The following is a 22,175-nucleotide window of genomic DNA, read 5'->3' as shown; positions in this document are numbered from 1 at the left end:
AAATTGATGAATTTTGTATATCTGGAATTACCTTAAAAAACTGATATTTCGATATAAAATTGTCATCAAACATTTTCTTATTTAGGGCTTCGGTTACTATCAGCCCGGGTAGGTCATTACGTATAGTTCGTTATGGCAAGTTGTTTGACGAAATGGGGTAAGGATCGAGCTTAAATTTTCTCTGCACAGTCCTAGTCGAATGCCATTTTTACACTTTACTTGGAAATAATTCTGCTAATTCTTAGAAAATGTCCTCATATTTTTTTCTTGAAACTGATTAAGCTTTGTTTATCAGTTAAAAATTGAAAAATGTTTATTATTCGTTATGTAGATAAGGATTAACTTAACCAATTTTCAGGGCTTTTTTTAGATTTCCGTATGCCAAGGGTTTGTTCTTTATCAATTTTTTTTTTATTAATGATATGGCATTTTTAAGGGCTTGGGTTGGAATACTTAAGGTTAAGCTCCAAGGATGGTGGCTGTGAAAGGCATGAGGATGAACAAAAGGTTGGTAGCGGTTGTCAGGCGTGTACACAAAGAGCTAATACTTATGCGGTCACTGCTATCTATTTTCTAAGTATATTTGCTACTTATAGCAGTGCTGTCAATCAGAACAGTAAAGTTCGGTCCCCTGGAACTTTGCTAATGCATCAAATTCTAAAAATATGTTTTGCTATATACTCTTAGGTGAATGCAGTATTTTGAAGCAAGTTAGATTTCAATTAGCTAACTAGGCAAAAAAGGATTAATCAGAAATTCAGATAATGATCCTACTATCTCTTTTGGGTGGTTTTGTATCCATTATTCCTTATTTTTATGTCTATTTTTATCTCCAAAATTTATTCTTTTTTGTTATTGTATATTCATATTTTTCCATAATTATTGTATAGACCAATTATTATTGTCATTAGTTAATTTGTAGATGTTAATTTTTTTATATTCATATATTTTTAGGAATTTGCATATAATATTCTTTTTATTTTGGCGACCCATCTAGGGCCAAACGCAAAGCAGGTGGTCCCGAATGAGGTGGGAAGAGGTCACAAGGAGGAAGGATTTAAAGGAAGTTGTAACTTCTTGGGAGAGAGTAAAGAGTTAAGGTGTAAATAGGTTAGGGTGGAGGAAAAACATGGGCAGCAGTGTTCGGCTCAGGGTGATTGGTAGTGCGCCGAGTTGTTATTATTATTAATAGTAGTTGTAGCATAGATAATTTGGGATAATTAACCTAAAATAAATATTTTTTCAGGTATCTGCTGCAGTAATAAACTTTTACGTTCCCTCTGTTCTGATGATCTACCTGTATGGAAGAATTTTCTACGAAATTAGAAAAAGAAGCCGCTCAGAGCTGGGACAAGTCAGAGTATCTAGCTATCCAAACCGTGTGACTAAGGCGGAAGATAAGACATGTACTTCTCGTTTTGCCAAAAAGACCATACGTATTTCAGATAAAACACCTTCCGAGGATGATTTAAGTGACTCAGTGGGAAGAGAACCATCTTATACACTTAATCATCAGCATTCACTATTAGAAGGATCCTGTTCTTCTTCTAGCAATGGTACTCGGGCTTCAAGTGTTAGTCAGTATAGGAGTCTTACTCTTTTCACGGTCCCTTTCTCTTTTTGTCAAAAAGAGGGCTACTGTACTATAGACGATTGTCAGTTCTTTGGAAAAGTTGACGTACATATCGAGTACACCCGCGACAGTGATTCAAATAACCTCCTGCAAGAAAAACATACGAAACATAAACAGTGTTATGCGTCCCATGTAAGAGGAAATAAACAGGTTGAATGGAAACCAACTGAACTTTGTGAGAACAATGGAAATACATTGAAACACGAGTCAAATAAAGTATTAAACAGTATTTGTGACTTAAATCGAAGAATCCCAAAAGTGCCACAGGGGTATTTTCAAAAAGAAAAAAAGGCAGCTAAACAGCTAGGGGTCATTATGGGAGCATTTTTACTTTGCTGGTTACCGTATTTTATCAGTTTTATGGTGATAGCAGGGTGTAGTGAATGCATATCACATAAATTTTATTTAACTACAGTATGGCTTGGATACATGAATTCAGCCTTAAACCCAATATTGTATCCTTTGTGCAATGTACATTTTCGAAGAGCATTTGCAAGGATGCTCAGGTTCAAAAAATCAAATGGTGGTGTTTTACCAACAATCAACTCTTCTCAGTTGGCTAAAATAAAAAGCTATTCTAACAGATAAAATATATTAACGTAACAAATGCACGGAATTATTATAATATGATCTCTGATGACCGGTGAAACAATTTACAACTATTGAAAAATACTTTGTGTTGTAGCGAAAAAAATTAAAATAAATTAAAACTAATTGAAAAAGACACAATATTCTCCCCTTAAAATTTCGTGAAATTACACCAGAAGCACCCTTTTTCATCAAAACCTTATTTTTTCAAGTCACAAAATGTCTGCTCTTATAAATATGCATTGTATTAGCATAAATTCATTCAAAACGATAATGCTTGAACTAAATTTTTGTGTACCAGACGTTTTTGTAAAAATAAGACTGTTCCCTATTAGAATTGAAACATACTGTTAGTAAAACTAGTATATTAACAAACAAGTAAGAAAAACGGTGAATTTGAGTTTTGGCGTTATTTTGGGCCAGCGCCATGTCTTATGCAAACTGAAGTAGATCGTTGAAATAGTTGAAAAACCTGGCAAAACAAGTCAGTTGAAGGCTAGAATCAATTCAATTGTGCTTCATTATCCTATTTACTCTGTTTTATGTCGTTTAAAATTAACTTTTAATTCAAATAATTGATTTGGTCATTTATTTTCCCTAATAAAAGATAATAGTGAACGAATAAGACTGGTAGTCAAATTGGTTCAGCAAAGGAAAAATTGTCCACATCATCTAATGATTTTTGGTTTTGTTATAACTATGTCCAATGGGCAGGTTCTCTGTGATGGAACCAGTGCTGTTTGTGATTTCGATTAATATCAGTCCCCTACTTCATCTTTTTCTCACCGTAGTAAACATCTGCTTTTTTTACAGTAATTTAAACTTTCTGAAAAATAAGGACAAGGACAATTTTCTTTTGCTAGATTATAACCATATCTTAATGTGTCATACGTATATGTAATTGTCATTATTGATATCCACCAATTGTGATGGTTCTATAATATTAAAATAATGAGGGAAAGCGGCATCAATCTGCGTTTCTGAGTTTTAATGGAGCAAATTTGAATTCATCAAACTGCTTTTTGCTCTTTGATCTGCTTAAAGCTTGAGGGCCCCTCAAGGAGTGGCCAACATTCAAAAATTGGGCACACCAAGTGGGGTGTGACGGAGAGGCGGGTCATCGCTTGGCCTGGTAGAGCATGATGCAGCTTGGCGGAACGGGGTATGTTGTGGCTTGGTTTAGTGTGACACGGTTGATTGTGGCGTGACTTTGCAGATTAGGGTAAATTGGAATGAACTCTGACACGATAAAACATGCTTAATAGACCTAGAAAGAATGCCATCTCTAAGCAAATATGATTCATTCAATTATTTTGGGGTTGAAATATAGAATGATTTTTGAACACCAAAATTAAAGATTAAGACCAGAGCCTCCCTTATTTATATCACCTGCACATACACAGAATCACTAAAATTTACTGTTCATCATTTCCCCTACCAAGCTAAACATGCTCTAGAATATTTAATTTAGAATATTTGAATAAACTGCGGGTGAGTGCGGGAGACATAAAACAAAACAGGAAGGAATCAAAGAGTGTAAAGGCATATTACACTCTTTTTACGTAGCCAAGTATGGCTACGTAACCCATACTTGTTTAAACCTTTTTTCGTATTTTTTTCTTTTTGTGAAATTGGAATAAAATGAGAATTCCTATTTTTCTAATGTTTTATAGTACTTGCAGTCAAGAAAATAGGATAAATGAATCCACTTTTTTTCCATTTGTATCCTTAGAAACTTTTCTTCAGACAAAGCTATAGTTTATGTACTTGTCTTGGTCATTGTGCTCCTTGGTGAATTAGTTTCGTCAGTCAGAAAAAGAATAAGCGAACAGTGTCAATTTATATGAGTATTTTTTATATATTTAGAAGATTAATAAACGTGATCTGATGTTATATAAAGAAGACGAATAGTATTTTTCAAAGAAGGTGCTGGGCACACGGTAGAGTTTTAAATTGTTGGACACATATTGCCCTACAAAATCAAAATGCTTATACAAAAATAAACCAATTTTTAGCAATCACACTTATAAATTTTGAGGTTCCATGGAAAGCAATTTCAACTGTGGTTCAAACGAGGATAAGAAAAAGGATGAGTATAGTTATATAGTCACCGCCAGTCGATGCAGTAGAAGTGATTACCAGGCATGGAACACGTAAACGAAAATACTGCAATAAATACTGTGGAGTGGATGAATACTACTATAGTCACCACCAGTGACTGCAGCAGAAATGATTACCATGTATGTAACACGTAAATCAAAATATTCCACACATAATTGAAAATACTGATATACTATTCTTAGCGTCTCTTCGTTATTTTTTTTAAACTAAAACCAAAGAAAACAACCAGAATAAAAAGAGACAGAATAAAAAGTATGCAGAAAATTTAGATAGTGCTCGCAACACAGGAACAGTGAGAAGAAACAGCGTCAATGATTAACTATGATGTTTAATTTTACGGATAGCTATTCCCATGGTTGGTGGCGTTTGGGTAAAATTAATTGCAGCGCCTTCCCCCTGACTCAAATATAAGCAAAGACAACGCAATCGAAGTAAAAAATTTGATCAAAGGAGGCAGCCACTCAGCCATGGTGCCTCCCCTAGCTACGGATCCCCAAACCACAACGCCCAGGGCAGCTTGCCCCATCTCGGGTCGTTGACCTTGTTTCCTCCATCCTCTTTCATACATTTTGTAAATCTAAAAGTTCCTCGCTTAGAAGTTCCACATTTACTTCATTCTTTTCGGCAAGGCCCATATAGGTCAATAATGTCCGCCATTTCAAATAAGAGTAATCAAAAATACTTTCAAATACAAACCTTAAAAGAATGGTTTTCGGTTTTGAACCAAGTGAACTTGATCGTCATTATTTTCATAAACTGAAGCATTTAGTTTGGCAAGCTTTGCAGTCATTCAAGATGATAAGAAATACGCTGAAAATATCATAAAAATATATATATAGTATTTATATGTTGTTTTTTTTTCGAAAGCGGCTCTGTGTTTTTTCGGGATAATTGGAGTCTTGGAATTTTCTTCCATAAAAGATGATCTAGATTGGTCAGTAGTCTGAGAAAATTCGTTAAGATCCATAATTCTGTTTTTTTTCAAATAATGTAGTAAAAGTTGCCTTGACGTCTTGTACGTCAGGACATCATATGATGCCATTCATATTATGTAAGATAGCTGAGTTTTAAAGGTAACCAGTTATTTATCCAACGCAATATTTGTAGGAAGGCCCAAAAACAATAATTTGCAGTTGTAAATACTATATATAATGATACTTTTGAATCAACACATAAACTATCAAACGTGATAAGATGTGAGCATCGACAGCTTGGACCATCAGTTTCGACACCAGCAATACGGGGGGCTAAAGCAAAGGGCATTTCTAGATTGTCTGAAGTAATCAAAATACAAAATGAAGAAGATAGACAAAGACGGTTGTAAAATATGCGAAAACGAGAAATAGAGCGTGTCAAAAATGAAAATGAAGAGCAAAGACATGATCAGTTTGAAAATATGCGAAAACGACGATTAGAGCGTGCCAAAATGAAAATGAAGACCAAAGACACACGCGGCTAGAGAAGTAAGTGAAAGCGAGAGTCAAAGCGTGTCAAAAATGAAAATGAAGAGCTAGACACGGACGGTTAGAAGACACGCGAAAACAAGAGTTAGAGAGCGTCAAAAATGAAAACAAAGAGCTAAGACACTCGCGGTTAGAAAATGAACGAAAACAAGAATTTGAACGCGTCAAAATGAAGATAGAGAGCAAAGACACGGGTGGTTTGAAGATATGTGTAAACAAATATTACAGCGTGTCAAAAATGAAAATAAAGAGTAACGAAATTCGCGGTTAGAAGACAAACAAAAAAGAGAATTCGAGCGTGAAAAAATGGAAAAAAAAGAGCAAAGATACGTACGGTTAGAGATTAACGAAAACGAGAATTAAAACTCATTGAAAATAAAAATATAGAGCAAAGACACGGGCGGTTAGAAGACAAGCAAAACAAGAATTAGAGCTTGTCAAAAATAAAAATGAAGAACAAAGACACACGCGGTAAGAAGATAAATGAAAACGAGAATTAGAGCATACAAAGAAAATGGAGAGCAAAGACGCGGGCGGCTAGAAGACATGCAAAACCAAGCATCTGAGCACGTCAAAAATGAAAATGAAGAGCAAAGACACATACAATTAGAAGACATGCAATACCGAGAATGTTGGCGAGTCCTCCATTTCCCCGTGAGGTCTGGAAACTAATTAAAATTTTTTTGTATTTATACATCCGTTATGACTAAAGAGCACCAAAAATGAAAAGAATTGATGGAACATCTGTGCAAAATAGCACAGCGATCACTCACATATGCTTCCTTTTGCTGTCTCGTGAATGATTAACCTCGATTGTATAAGATTTATCACAAGCATAATTTTTCTTAAAGTTGCAGCAACAGATACAAGCTTCATTGTAAAAAAAATCTTTTGAGATTCAGCAAAATTGATTGTAATATTGATCAATAACAAAATTGGAATTTCAACACCTGAAAATCGGTGAACTGAGTATTAAAGACCGTATTGGGACTCCCTGATTATAATTGAATTCCCAATTTGTTGAAAAACAAAAATGTTGGATTCCCATACTCGAATCGAATTTTCAATTTGTTGACAAAAAAACGAGTGGAATTTAAGATCCTTATTGGATTTCCATCTTGTTTGTTGGATTTCCTGTTCTTTCAATGGATTTTCATTACTAGTGTTGTTTAATTTCAAAAGGCCTATAGTCTAACCCGCTCTTGTTTCTGAAGCATCACTAAACGCAACGAAAAAAAAAACTCATCTATTTTAAAAGAACAGAAAATTAAAACAAAATTTTCTCCCAGATAATATGACACCTCTTAACAAATGCACTTTTTCATGGTGGAAATCAATAGCTCAACGGCGTAGTAGCATAAAGACAGAAAAAACCTGAGTAAGCAAAATCTTCCGATCAGGAAATAGTGACACACGGACCTGAAATGAAGATGAAATTAAATCGAGGCACAAATAAAAAGAAAACTTCCCCCCTTTTTATCTACTTCCAGAACTGAACTGTTGCAGCAAAAACGCCATGAATCCTGTCTTTTCTGAAGACCTTTGACTTACTCATCACGTCTGATTAAAACCTAGAACGAACTGGAATGAATTGGTCAAACTTAAAACAAACTAGAATCACTGCTCAAAAGAGTTAAGCTAATGCCAATAAAGTGAAATAAAATCTCTCTAAGAATCGAGATTACTGGAAAAACTAATGAAAATAAATTGAGGGTCTAATGTGCGATCACATCAATTTTTGAAAATCTCCGGAACTCAAAATCTAATCTAGCAGAATTTTTTTGTATTTAAAAATTTTATTTTAACGTTTTGGTTCTTCTTGACTACGGAGGTCCTTACGTTAGTCCTGCCATGTTTTCCTGTGTATGGTTTTGAACTTGGGACCCTGCATTATCAAGCTGAATTCAATTCCTCCAGTGTCATCGAGCTGAGACCAATCCCATATCAGAACGACTGTATTTTAACATTATAAGAATAAGAAAAATAGTATGGCTAGAAAGTACGCCAGAACCGTCAATTTCACTGAATATTAAAATTTCCGCAACATTTGGAAAAATTCTGCCACTCTTGGCAGAGTTTCACCACGCTTAGGATAGTACCCCGCGCTTAGCAAAGTTCTATCAAGCTTGGTAAAGTTCAATCACGCTTAGCACGCGTCACCTGGTGTACATGGTTTCCGATAATGAAAAACCCATTGATTTTTGATTACTGTTCTATTATGGATGACGTAATTAATTTTTTTCATTATGAAGAATAGATCAAAGACTACATATTAAAATACTTTGATTTTTGCCACGTTTTATTGAATCAAATCTGAGAAAAAACAACAACAAATCTCTTATGTTTTGTGTGGCGACTCAGAGTCGTCTGAATTGTCTTTACATTTCTGACAAGCTTCCAGCGTTTTCTGCCGAGATAATTCAATTAACTTTATACAATCTTTTTCTTTCTCTTATCTCTGTCGAATTTTGTGGATGTGGTCCATGCATCGAAGGATTAGCTGTCTGTTAGGCACACTCACTTAATACTACTTTGTCTTGATCAATTAGATTTATCCAGACTGTACTCAAGTAAACCTCGATTGAGTTTTTGTTAAAATACAAATTTGAATGAATTTTGAATGAATGAACTCTATATTAACTACTAAATTACAAAAACTGTACATACACACAACAGCCCGGGGAAGGCTCAAAGAGCCTGATGTTGGACGGCTGCAATCCTCTGATTCTCAACCTAATTATTTAAAAGGCAAAAAATAAAGAAGGACAAAAACACTCACTCAATTACCCTTTAATACCAGGATATAAATCAACAATAATAAGAAAAAAAATATCTCCCCACTTCCAATAAATGTTTTTTTAATTTTACTTTAAATGACCCAGCATGTTCCGCCTCCCTAATTCCAGCTGGGATATCATTCCAAATAGCCAGAGCTAAATACCTAACTCCGAAAGCTGCAGGTGTGGTGTCTCGGTATTCAACAATGAAATTATCTGCCTTTCTAGTCTCATGCATGTGGAGTGAACGATTTACTCGAAAAAATTTGGTAAAAACTGGAGGACATACATCATTGCAACATCGATACGCAAAAACGGCAGCTTGATAATCTCGAGTCTGACCAATGTTAGGTACTCGTAATTTCTTAAAAAATGATGCGGTATCATTCACATTTTCTACATAATTACCAAGAAGTTGTACTGTTTTATTTTGTAGTATCTGTGCTCTTTTAAAATTTGCCTAGAAGTTACTAGACCAAAGGACGCAACCATAAGAAATATAAGGTGCAACGATGGTGTGATATAATAATAAAAGAGCTGATAATGAAAAAATATACTTTGATTGACACCAAATGCCCAAACCTCTAGCAGCTTTAGCTGCAACAAGATCACTATGGTTCTTCCAAGATAGATTAGAAACAAGCTGGAATCCCAAATAACGCACTTCATGCACCTTTCACAAAGGTCTACCGTTAAAAAATATGTTTTTATCAACAAATGGAGGCTTACAAACTCTCCTATAAATCATAAAATTAGTTTTATTAACGTTCACTGACAAAAGGCTCAAACTTGTGAATACAAAAAGGCCTTTAAAACCCTATTTACTTTCAACAATTAATCATCGACAGATCGACTAGACGCAGTTAAAGCATTATCATCCACAAAAGTCTTAATACAACACTCGGGTAAGTAAAAATGCATTGAATCAACATACACAAGGTAAAAAAAACGCGGAAAACTGATTTTTCGGGAAATGTTCCAGAAAACACAAAACTTCAGAATACTTTTATGGAAAAACTTGCTACTTCGTTGACTATGTGGAGAGGCGGAAATAAAAGGGGGGGGGCTAAGCCACCCTGTTGAAAGAATGAAATGCTTGATACTCCAGTTCGAATGTTTATAATACGGAAAAATGGGATGAGGAAGGGGCTAGACCACCTAATATTGAAAGCGAAACGCATGAAATTGATTTTTCAAAAGCTTTTCAGAAAATAGTAAACTTCAAAACACATTTAACGAGTAAAAGACACCAACAAGTGCATACCAAAAGGAAACACTCATTTTGCCAGGAAAAAAATGAGAAGAAATTTATTGTACGCGCTTTTCAAACAGTTTGTGGTAACGAACTGTAGTAAGGAGAGACCCGGCTCAATAGTAAATGAAACCCTAAAAAATAGAATTTTGATACCAATACTTACATAAAAAGAATTGCATTTTGATGCTGATTTTGAATATACAAGTTTCATCAAGATCAGTTATACCTATCAAAAGTTAAATTTTCCTCATATTAAAAAATATGGGGAAACACCCCCTAAAAGTCATACAATCTTAACGAAAATCATACCATCAGATTCAGCGTATCAGAGAACCTTAATATAGAAGTTTCAAGCTCCTATCAACAAAAATGTGGAATTTCGCATTTTTTGCCAGAAGACAGATCACGGATGCGTGTTTTTTTTGTTTTTTGTTTGTTTATTTTCCCCAGGGGTGATCTTATCGACTGAGTGGTCCTAGAATGTCGCAAAAGGGCTCATTCTAACGGAAATTAAAAGTTCTAGTGCCCTCTTTAAGTGACCAAAAAATGGAGGGCTCCTAGGCCCCCTCCCACGCTCATTTTTCCCAAAAGTCTGCAGATCAAAATTCTGAGGTAGCCATTTTATTCATCATAGTCGAAAAACTTAATAACTATGTCTTTAGGGACGACTTACTCCCCTGCAGTCCCCATGGGAGGGGCAGCAAGTCGCAAAATTTGACCTGTGTTTACATATAGTAATGGTTACTGGGAAGTGTAAAGACGTTTTCAGGGGGATTTTTTCAGTTTAGGGGGGGGTTAAGTGGGAGGATATTTCCATGGAGAAACTTCTCATGGGGGAAGAGAATTTCAATGAAGGGGGCGCAGGATTTTCTAGCATTAGTTGAAAAAAATTAAAAAATAAATATGAATTTTTTTTTCTACTGAAAGTAAGGAGCAGCATGAAAGCTTAAAACGAGCAAAAATTATTACGCATATGAGGAGTTTACTTCCTCGTTATACCTTACTCTTACGCTAAAGTATTTTTAGTTATTTCAACTATTTATTCTACGACCTTTGTGATTCAGAGGTCATTCTTAAGGAATTGGGACAAAATCTAAGATTTAGTGTAAAGAGTGAGGTATTGACGAGGGTTGAACCCCCTCATATACGCAATAAAAACATACGAATATAGAAGTTCGTTACGTAAGTTAATTCGTAAGTTACGTATATTTTTTACCAATGACAACGTTTGTAAGAAATTAGAAGTTCTAGTTGATTTTTTAAGTAATCAAAAACTTGGAGGGCAACTAGCCCTCCTCCCTCGCTCCTTTTTTCTCAAAATCTTCTGTTTAATTGCAATTAATTAATATGCAAATTTCGTTTTAATTATTTATGTGCGGAGAGCCAAGATCAAAACATGCATTAATTCAAAAACGTCCTGAAATTAAATAAAAAAACTAGTTTTTTTAAATGAAAGTTAGGAGCAACATTAAACCTTAAAACGTACAGAAGCTACTCCGTATATGAAAGGGGCCTTTTCTCCTTAACGTCCCGTTCTTTACGCTAAAGTTTCTTACTGTTTTGAAAATAGTGTTAAGAGAAAGAGTCAAACTTTAAAGTAAAGAGCGAGGCGTCGAGGAGGAAAAGCCCCTTTCATATACGGAGTAATTTCTGTTCATTTTAATTTTTTATGTTGCTCCTTACTTTCATTTAAAAAAAACTAGTTTTTTTTATTTAATCTTCATAAAGTTCGAGAAACTTCGGTGCAATATGAAACTACAAATTAAGAGTTTCATTTTCATTAGTGAAGAATTTATTCCTACTACAAAATAAAAAAAAATTAAAATAAAAGAGAGAATAGAACTATCAAATGGAACTACAATAAAGAAATGAAGTCAAAGATGGTAGACACTGGAGTCCAATTCAGATTTATTGATAGTTTATTATTTTTCAAGATTGACAAAGTTGAGAACAGTGAAATAATAAAAAGAAATGTAAAAAAAGAGACAAAATGTATAGACTCAGCCTGCAGTTGCGAGAGATAAGAAATTGGTAGAATAACAAAGTGGCGAGAACAAAAAAGAGCTAAGGGGGAACAAAGCGGTCCAAGACCCATGGGAAGCAAAACAAGCCTATAACAGAACAATGAAATCTAAGAAAAAGGACACTATGGTCAAATTAAGATTTGAAAATGATCTATTTTGCAGAACAAAGAAATCGAAGTAAAGTAAGGAAGAAACAAGAGACAAAAAATAAGATTTTATTTACAATTTCAGCCTGCGATTGTGGAAAATTAAAATTTTGGGGAATTACAAAACGTATTTAGGAAAAACAAAGAGGTCAAAGACCCAAAGGGAATAAAAAGAGCTGATCATGAAATAGACTTGAACGACCTATGGACGGGCTATGGAAAAGTTGAGAGATAGTGAATTTTGGGTTGGATTAGAAAAGCTTGGGAAGCAATCTGAGATTAGCCCTATCAATTCTAAGGAAGATTTTATCTCTTCTTGGGGAAAGGAGCACCTTTGGGGAGCCATGAATGATGAACTATTCGTTCAACGGACAGCTGGTTAGCCGGTTGTGACCCTGTTACCAAGGTTTTGCTTTCTGATCTGGAGTCCCTATCGAATACTCTCTCCCAATCACTTAAAATTTCACCCAAATCTTGGACTATTAACCCTATTCATAATTTTTCTCTTCATGGGAATCGACAATTCTTTCCAGCAAACCTTATTCAGTGAGCGACGTATCCAAATTTCATCTTCAGTTGGTATCAATGAGCAATCTTCATTTGATTATCCCAGGGGAGGGGACCCAGAATGAACTGATTAATGATTCGTTCAAACTTTTGGCTTTTTTGCCTAATATACTCTATGTTCATGGTACAGTAGTGGTAACCACGAAGGACTCCATCACAATATTTGACGCCAGCGAGGCTTTCCCCTCCAATAAGTGTGCAGCGCCTTATCAGTGCCAGTGTCTAGTAGCAGCCATAGTTACCATTTCAATACTAGTAATTTAGTTATTAGTCTACATTAAAACTCCCCTTAGTGAGTCCTTCTTCAGAGTTTATAGGTTTGTGCTTAAGTCATCTTTAGAGGAATATATGCGAGCTATTTTCTACAACCGCATAGATTATTTTTCCAAGAACGCAGGTAGGGTAGAAAAAGATTTCAAGAGAAAATAAAGTCATTAGTATATCGACAGGGGGGCCCGTCTAACCTCTGAAGAGATAGCTAGAGATATTAGGGGTGACCCAGGTGGTGACACCCTTGGCCTAGAGTTTGGCTCGTTTGATCGTTCGATCACTTTACCATACCCTGGAAGTATAGGGTTTTACCATACTCTATATTTACGTTACAGTAGTGGTGGCTGCGAGACTTTCCATTACATAATTTGGTGTCGACGTTGGTTCCACTGCAATAAGTGGTGCAGCAACGATTTTAGCGCCAATAGGTGCAACAGCAATTTCTAGCACTTAATTTTATGTTGTCAATTTTACCGATTCATCAACGTGCCTTAAATATTTAATTTTGATTGCAATGCACAAGTTTCTGTTGAGTCTCGCCATGAATAGTGTGACGAGAGTCATTTTAACTTTCATCAAATTTTAATAAAAAAGTAAGCAAAGCCATGATTATGCCATGTTCTTCAAGACTTTACCTTGCAACAACATTAATGTTAGAAATTATTAAGAGATTTTAAAAACTAACAGTTGGAGTGACCATATTTCACCTATTATAAGGTAAAACAAGTAAACAAGTAAAAGCCCATTTTTGAGAGTCTACAGCGTCTATGAAACCACATCAATATAATTGGAAGTTTTTTCCTTTTCTTTAACATCATTTACTGAAGTTCTGACAGGAACATTATTTTTAGACAATCGACAGTAGTTTAACGTTTAGTTTTATTTCCATTTTCAAACAATACACATTTTTAACAAGCACACGCACACAAAGATTAAATAATTTACGAATTGGATATCTTTAAGTACCTTCGTTTCTTCAACCATCCGCTGTTAATGCAAGAAGAAGCTTTTTGAAATCCCCGGATGTCTCTCTCTGAAAAAACAACAACACTTTGTTGAAAAAAATAACACACAAATCTAATCCTAAATTAGTAGCAAAAATATTGTGGGGACTCAATCCTTTAACCTTTGTACTAATAACCGTGTAAATACGAGTATTTCCTTTACTGTTCACTCAGAATGCTTTTGTAGTAAAAGGAGAATTATTAACCCCTCAACATCCGTAATATACACTTAGTTGAAATATGTACTTCGAGATGAAGGAAAGTCAGGTTATATATCCATTTTAGAAGTATATACGTTAGGGTTGCAATTTTATTTCCCTTCCTTTAAAGGACTATATTTAGTCAAAACATTTCAATTTCATTCTGTCCAATTCTGAAGTGCAGGAATTAGATGCGTAAATAAAACTTTTGAAAATAATGGTAATAACGTATGACAATTTATTTAAACTGTTGGATTTTTTATGAATTGGCTAATCAATAAGTGATTCGCCAATCTATTTTCTATCATAAGTAGCACAATAGCGCTGCTTAAGTAAAGAATTAAACCCCTAAATAGTAGCAAAAATATTGTGGGGTTCGATCCTTTAAGCTTTGCTCAAACAACCGTATGAATTTGAGTATTTCTTTTTTTTTTCACTCAAATTATTTTCGCAGCAAAAGGAGAACTATCAGCCCCTCACCATCTATATCAACTGACTTTTTCTGACGTCCAACTTCACGTTTTGAACCAAACTGAACTAGTGACGGGATCTCTTGGACAGATATTTTTCTGACCACTTCATCTTATTATATCTTTGAGAGGATCTGCAATGATCCTTTGTCTCAAACGCAGCCAACCAAATTTGAATTTCAGTTGCCACAACGAAAAACCAAAATAATACGTAGAAATGTTAGGAAGCTAGCTGCCCTACCTTTTAAAGTTGTTGCTAATATTTCCAAGAACACTGAAGACTTCAAACACCTACCACGCGTATTTCTCACTCTAGAAACACCTTTGTAAAGATGAAGAGCGTGTAGATAAACGGAGAGTACTCTCTCAAAGTTAAATTCCGGCAATTTAACAGTAACATTCGCTTTGAGCTGATGTGAGGATGAGAATTTTGGGCCTTGACTTGAGCAGCTTGAAAAGGGATTCCAAGTATTTGCAAATAATTTTATCATGTGCGTCTTTGATATTTGCCGGAAGGAACAGGATCACTAATGACTTAATCTGGGAAAAGACGAAATAGCTAGTAGTAACTGATAAAAGTTAAAGCAGTCAATGGTGTTAATAGGGAGCACATGGTAAGAATGGGCAAAGACCACCTACCGCATGGTGTTTTTGTTGGATCAATAAGTTCGTGGTAACGAACTGTAGTAAAGAGCGACCCGGCTCAATAGTAACCAAAACTCTAAAAAACAGAACTTTGATACCAATTGTTACATCAAAAGAATTGTATTTTTATGCTGGTTTTAGACATATAAGTTTCATCAAGTTTAGTCTTACCCATTAAAAGTTACGAGCCTGAGAAAATTTGCCTCATTTTAGAAAATATGGGGAACACCCCTAAAAGTCATAGAATCTTAACGAAAATCAAACCATCAGATTCAGCGTATCAGAGAACCCTGCCGGAGAAGTGTCAACCTCCTATCTACAGAAATGTGGAATTTTATATTTTTTGCCAGAAGACAGATCACGGATGCGTGTTTATTTGTTTGTTTTTTTCCCAGGGGATCGTATCGACCCAGTAGTCCTATATTGTAGCAGGAGGGCTCATTCTAACGGAAATTAAAAGTTCTAGTGCCATTTTTAAGTGACCAGAAATATTGGAGGGCACATAGGCCCCCTCCCACGTACATTTGTTCCTCAAAGTCATCGGATCAACATTTTGATATAGCCATTCTGTTCAAATTAGTCGAAAACATAACACTCATGTCTTTGGAGAAGACTTGATCCCCCACAGTCCCCAGGGGAGGGGCCACAAATTACAAACTTTGATCATTGTTTAAATATAGTAATGGTTATTTTAGTGTACAGACGTTTTCAGGGGGATTTTTTTGCGTTGGGTTGGGGGCGGGTCGAGGGGAGGGAGTTACGTGGAAGTATCTTTCCATGGAGGAATTTATCAAAGTGAAGAGAAATTCCATTATTTAAAAAAAAAATGGGAAAAATAATTAAAGAGTTTTTTTCATCCGGAAGTAACGAGTAGCATTAAAATTTAAAACAAATATAAAATATTACGTATATATGTGGATTCTTCTCCTCCACAATACCTTGCTCTTTACGCCAAAGTATTTTTAGTAATTTCAACTATTTTTTCTACAACCTTTGTGATTTAGGGGTCATTCTTAAAGATTTGGGATAAAATTCAAGCTTTACTGTAAAGAGCGAGGTATTGACCAGGGGGAAAACCCACTCATATACGTATTAAAAATACACAAATATAGAAGTTCGTTACGTAATTTAATTCGTAAGATACGTATGTTTATTGCTAACGAAAACGTTTGTACAAAAAAAAATAAAAATATAGTTGCATTTTTAAGTAACTGAAAATTGAGGGCAACTAGGTCTCCTCCTCCGCCCCTTTTTTAATCAAAATCGTCTGATCAAAAATATGAGAAAGCCATATAACAAAAAAAATGCAAGTTTCGTTTTAATTATCCATTTGCGGTGGGCCAAAATCAAAATATGCATTAACTCAAAAACGTTCAGATATTAAATATAAAAAAAATCAAGTTTTTTTAACTGCAAGTAAGGAGCGACATTAAAACTTAAAACGAACAGAAATTATTCCGTATGTGAAAGGGGTTCTCCCCTCCGCAACGCACGCTCTTTACGCTAAAGTTTTTTTTTTGTTTGAAAAATAAGAGTTGTGACAAAGAATCAAACTTTACTGCAAAGAGCGAAGCGTTGCGCAGGGTAGAGCCCCATTCATATACGGAATAATTTTTGTTCGTTTTAAGTTTTAATGTCGCTCCTTACTTGCAGTTAAAAAAACTTTTTTTTTTATTTAATCTCTTCCAGAAATCTGAAATCATGGACGGCAGCGAGTAAAACTCGAACATTTTCTCGAGAAATATGTTGTATTTTCGAAGTCGTCCTTTATAGTTTTATTTGTCCAAAATGCTAGAAAGACCGTTAGAAGGGCCATAGTCGTATTGTGTGCCAGCAAGCGTATGAATGCCTAAGTCTAAGTTAGGTGGTATCTTCATTATGGCCTTTTCAGGCAAAGTCACCCATGTTCGTTTACTTTTTCAGGCAGCCCCATTCTTTTTTCAAGGCTCAAAAGGCAAATCAAGTGCATTTTCATTTTCAGGTGATTTTCATTAAAAAAAAACCTGTTTTTCGATGAACGAAAAGCTACTTTTACTCGGCTGACTTCGCCTGAAAAAGCCACAATGAAGACAGGGCTTAAGCTACCTTCTGTCGCTTAAATAGACCACTAGAACCCTGAATTGTTGTTTGTTAGCATTATTTTGTTGTTGTTGCTTTTTTTTTACCCAGGGTGATCCAGTCGTCTCCCAATATCTGTAGAATTTAACTAATCAGCAGGAGTTTCACTCTACTGATTCGTCTGTCAATATTTGACAAGCATTTGAATGACTGGATTGCCCTTAGTATGATTACATGTATATATATATATATATATATATATATATATATATATATATATATATATATATATATATATATATATATATATATATAGACTTTGTCCGCTCGATCATCAATCTAATCAGTCATATAATACCCCACCAATTGATACCTCCAATATTTATTTCTTCGTAAAATTTCTAGTCTGAAACTAGGAGAAAGGCAAACAGATGCTACCCTAATAGCTAGAGAAAAGTAAATACTCACGGAGATAGTGTCTTCTAACGGCTTGCCAGTCTTGGATCTAAATTGCTCCTTTATGTTCCCAAGATCAATTTCACATCTTGTCACGATTATTCTCATCAATTGTTTTTCCTTTGTTCCCATGCCTTTGACAGATTTGAAAATTCGGTGAGCAAAGTACGAATGCTTGTTGTGCGCAACTAGTACTGAAAAAAAGTTTTTAGTAGTTGTATGATTGAAAAAATTATTTCAGCAATGAAGCCTTCAACAATTGTCTATGACCAAATAATCGATCTATTTTACAGTTATATCAATTTTTGTGTCATTTATATATTTTCCTTGGGAAGGATTGGAAGTGCGAGATTCCCTTCACATACTCTTTATAGCAAAGGACAAACTAAGGTAATCACTTTACAGTATTGAACCTGCTGACACTAAGAAATAGTACAACATAGCCATGTACTATAAAATTGCGAATTTGATATTTACGCATTTTTTTCAAAATGGTTTATTACACATAAAATGGAACATTAAACAGATTTAAGTACTCACACCTTTCACTTTGCTTTAATCTTGCATCATTTTATCTACATTTATCTGTATATCTTTGGAATTCTCCTAATCCTTCTTTTGCATATTATAAACATGATGTTAGTTCATGTAAAACAAGCTTAAAATTATAGTAAAAACGTAATTTTTTTACGTTACAAGTCATGAAATACTTTTGGCTTTATTGCTAAGGTCAATAATTTACGTCCGATAATTATGGTCAGTGTTTTGATTTTCTACGATTCGTGAGACTTACAAAAGCTAGTGCTTTTTACACCTATTAACAATTCCTCCCTTAACCTACAGCCCTGGTACAAAAGATCGAGGCCATATTAAAAGCTTTGGTGCTTGTAGGCCCAAACGTTTACACCGCTCCAATTTTGTGACATTTTCCGGAAAATCCATGAAATTTTTGGGGATAGTGGAAGCAATGAACAGAACGCAAACTGATGGGCGAGAAGTAATAAAAAAAGAGGTGATATCGAACTGTCAGCTGTTGTTCTTGGGAGACATCTGACAGTCTTACGTGGCCATGAAATTCTTGTCTTGTTTTAAAATCTCTTTTTTGTGAATAGGAGGCGTGGCGGTGAAGTGCATATGGCACTTTGACGATGAATAACTGCAGTCAAGTTTTCTTTAGTAAAAAAAAAAAAAGACTGATATTCTATTGCGCCTCCTGGCGCAGAACGCTTCTAGGTCCAGGCCTAGTGGGCATCTTGGTTAATCCTAACCGGCGGAAGATTCCCACATCCCCATTTGGCAAATTATGAAGTGAATATACATTTGTGATAAACTTTAGTATGGCCTACAGTATGGTATGACGTTTGAATTTTCGCAGATCAACCTTGACTCTGTATTATTCTTCGGAATCAGTTGGAATAACAATTTCTCTTTAATATTTCATTTTGGCAACTATGTGTACAAGATCTCTTTTAAGCAATACTTACGTGCCATGTACGAATCTTTTCTTTACTTTTCCGCTTATTACATTCTTTTAAGCTTAGAGAAGCTTTAAAAAGAATGCTTGTGCTTGTTTTTAGCAAGTATAAGAACTAATCAAACAGTTCGTGGTAACGAACTGTAGTAAGAAGCGACCCAGCTCAATAGTAAACGAAACTCTAAAAAACGGAATTTCGATGCTAAAAGATATTTCAAAAGAATCGACTTTTTATGCTGATTTCAAATATATAAGTTTCATCAAATTTAGTCTTTGTCATCAAAAGTTATGAGCCTGAGAAAATTTGCCTTATTTTGGAAAATAGGGGGTAACACCCCCTAAAAGTCATAGGATCGTAACGAAAATCACACCATCGCATTCAGCGTATCAGAGAACCCTGTCGAAAAAAATTCAAGGTCCAAACTACAAAAATGTGGGATTTCATATTTTTCGCCAGAAGACAAATCACGAGTGCGTGTTTATTTGTTTGTTTGTTATAGCACTTGGTATTAACCAAGTGACATATAGCAATCGCAAATTCTGTCGGTCTGTCGGTCTGTCTGTTGGTCTGTTGGTCCCGGTTTTGCTACTTTAGGCACTTCCAGGTAAGCTAGGACGATGAAATTTGGCAAGTGTATCAGGGACCGGACCAGATTAAATTAGAAATAGTCGTTTTCCCAATTTGACTATCTGGGGGGGAGTGAGGGGCCGGTTAATTCGGAAAAAATAGAAAAAACGAAGCATTTTTAACTTATGAGCGGGTGATGGGATCTTATTGAAATTTGATGTTTGGAATGATATTGTGTCTCAAAGCTCTTATTTTAGATCCCGACCGGATCTGAAGACATTGGGGGAGTTGGAGGGGGGAAACCGAAAATCTTGGAAAACACTTAGAGTGGAGGGATCGGGATGAAACTTGATGGGAAAAATAAGCACAAGTCTCAGATACATGATTGACATAATCGGAACGGATTCGCTCTCTTTGGGGTAGTTAGGGGGGGTAATTCTGAAAAATTAGAAAAAATGAGGTATTTTTAACTTACGAACGGGTGATCGGATCTCAATGAAATTTGATGTTTAGAGTGATATTGTGTCTTAGAGCTCTTATTTTAAATCTCGACCGGATCTGGTGACATTGGGGGGAACATAAAACCCCCCCGCTCCGACACCCCGCTCCTTGCGCTAAAGTTTGATTCTTTCTCGCAACTCTACCTTTTAAAACAATAAAAAACTTCAGCGTAAAGAGCGGGGTGTCAAGGAGGAAAAGCCCCTTTCATATACGGAGTAATTTCTGTTCGTTTTAAGTTTTAATGTCGCTCCTTACTTTCATTTCAAAAAACTTGTTTTTTTATTTAATTTCAAATAAAAGCGATAACTAAAATCAGATACTGGAGTCATTTCCTTCTCTGATTAATTGAAAAAGGATATACTTGCTCAAGTTAAGTTAAAAGAACAGGTTTTTTCATATGAAAGTAAAGACTTGTGTTAGAACCAAAAAGGTCTGACTCTTTCTCTCAATTCTTCTTTTTAAAACAGTAAAAAACTTTAGCGTAAAGAGCGGGGCGTTGATGAGGAAGCAGCCTCATTCATATACGAAGTAATTTCTGTTCGTTTTAAGTTTTAATTTCGCTCCTTACTTTCAGTTAAAAAAACTTGTTTTTTTTTTATTTAATTTCTGAACGTTTTTGAATCAATGCATGTTTTGATTTTGGCTCTCCGCAGAGGTATAATTAAAATGAAATTTGCATTTTTTTTTTTTTTTGGCTAAATGGCTTTCTCATAATTTTGATCGAATAGTTTTGAGAAAAAAAGAGCGGGGGTGGAAGCCTAGTTGCCCTCCGATTTTTTGGTTAATTAAAAAGGCAACTAGAACTTTTAATTTCTTACGAATATTTTTATTAGTAAAAGATTTACGTAACTTATAAATTAGCTTACGTAAAGAACTTTTGTATTCTCATATTTTTATTACATATATGAGGGGGTTCGCCCCCTTGTCAGATCCTCGCTCTTTACACTAAAGCTTAAGTTTTGTCTCAATTCATTAAGAATGACCCCAGAATCACAAAAGCCGTAGAATAAATAGTTGAAATTACTAAAAATGCTTTAGCGTAAAGAGCGAGGTATTAGGAGGAGGTGAGCCCCTCATATGGGTAATAATTTCTGTTTGTTTTAAGTTTTAATGCTGTTCCTTACTTCCAGCTGAAAGAAATTTTTCATATTTATTTGTTCATTGTTTTTTTAAATAATGCTAGTAAATCCTGCGCTCCCTTCATGGAGATTTTCTTCCCCCATGACAAATTATCGATGGAAATTTCCCCCAGCATATCCCCCTCTTCTCAACCCCTCCCTCCGACCAAAAAAATCCTCCTGAAAACACCTGTACACTTCCCAATAACCATTACTATATGTAAGCAGAGGTCAAAGTTTGTAACTTGTTGCCCCTCCCACGGGGACTGTGGGGGAGTAAGTCGTCCCCAAAGACATAGTTATAAGGTTTTTCGACTACGCTGAATAAAATCGCTATCTCAGAATTTTGATCCGTTGACTTTGGTAAAATAATTAGCGTGGGAGGGGGCCTAGGTGCCCTCCAATTTTTTTGGTCACTTAAAAAGGGCACTAGAACTTTTCATTTCCGTTAGAATGAGCCCTCTTGCAACATTCTAGGACAACTGGGTCGATACGATCACCCCTGGGGAAAAAAAACAAAAAAACAAATAAACACGCATCCGTGATCTGCCTTCTGTCAAAAAATACAAAATTCCACATTTTTGTAGATAGGAGCTTGAAACTTCTACAGTAGGGTTCTCTGATACGCTGAACTAGATGGTGTGATTTTCGTTAAGGTTCTATAACTTCTAGGGGGCGTTTCCCCCTATTTTCTAAAATAACGCAAATTTTCTCAAAAAAAAAGAAACTTATATATTTAAAATCAGTATTAAAATGCGATTCCTTTGATGTAGGTATTGGTATCAAAATTCAATTTTTTAGAGTTTTGGTTACTATTGAGCCGGGTCGCTCCTTACT

At 35.2% G+C, this 22,175-nt stretch overlaps 2 protein-coding genes and 1 long non-coding RNA gene across 4 annotated transcripts in view; 1 reads left to right on the top strand and 2 right to left on the bottom strand.

The window, feature by feature from the left end:
• Nucleotides 1-4,123, top strand: part of LOC136027606 (histamine H1 receptor-like) — a 196,157-nt gene extending 192,034 nt beyond the window's left edge. For both annotated transcript variants that reach the window (XM_065705023.1, XM_065705030.1), the window contains one exon: nt 1,247-4,123. In XM_065705023.1, the coding sequence (XP_065561095.1) occupies nt 1,247-2,221 (975 nt within the window). In that variant the 3' untranslated portion in view covers nt 2,222-4,123. The remainder of the gene's footprint in view (nt 1-1,246) is intronic.
• Nucleotides 4,124-7,036: 2,913 nt separating this feature from the next.
• On the bottom strand, nt 7,037-10,065 carry LOC136027598 (uncharacterized). The gene is made up of 2 exons (XR_010617630.1): nt 10,001-10,065; nt 7,037-7,224 (listed from the first exon to the last, which is right to left on the bottom strand). It is a non-coding gene; the product is annotated as an uncharacterized LOC136027598 (long non-coding RNA).
• A 3,640-nt stretch (nt 10,066-13,705) lies between these two features.
• LOC136027592 (annexin A13-like) overlaps nt 13,706-22,175 on the bottom strand; it is a 65,176-nt gene continuing 56,706 nt past the window's right edge. Inside the window, exons 7-8 of the mRNA XM_065704987.1 lie at nt 17,690-17,871; nt 13,706-13,877 (exon numbers count right to left, since the gene is read on the bottom strand). Of these exons, the coding sequence (XP_065561059.1) occupies nt 13,821-13,877; nt 17,690-17,871 (239 nt within the window). The 3' untranslated portion in view covers nt 13,706-13,820. The remainder of the gene's footprint in view (nt 13,878-17,689; nt 17,872-22,175) is intronic.

This window comes from Artemia franciscana, chromosome 1, assembly GCF_032884065.1.
Source record: "Artemia franciscana chromosome 1, ASM3288406v1, whole genome shotgun sequence".
In the NCBI taxonomy this organism is placed as follows: domain Eukaryota; kingdom Metazoa; phylum Arthropoda; class Branchiopoda; order Anostraca; family Artemiidae; genus Artemia; species Artemia franciscana.
Note: the sequence above shows the minus strand (reverse complement) of the source record. Positions and strands in the feature narration are given on the sequence as shown.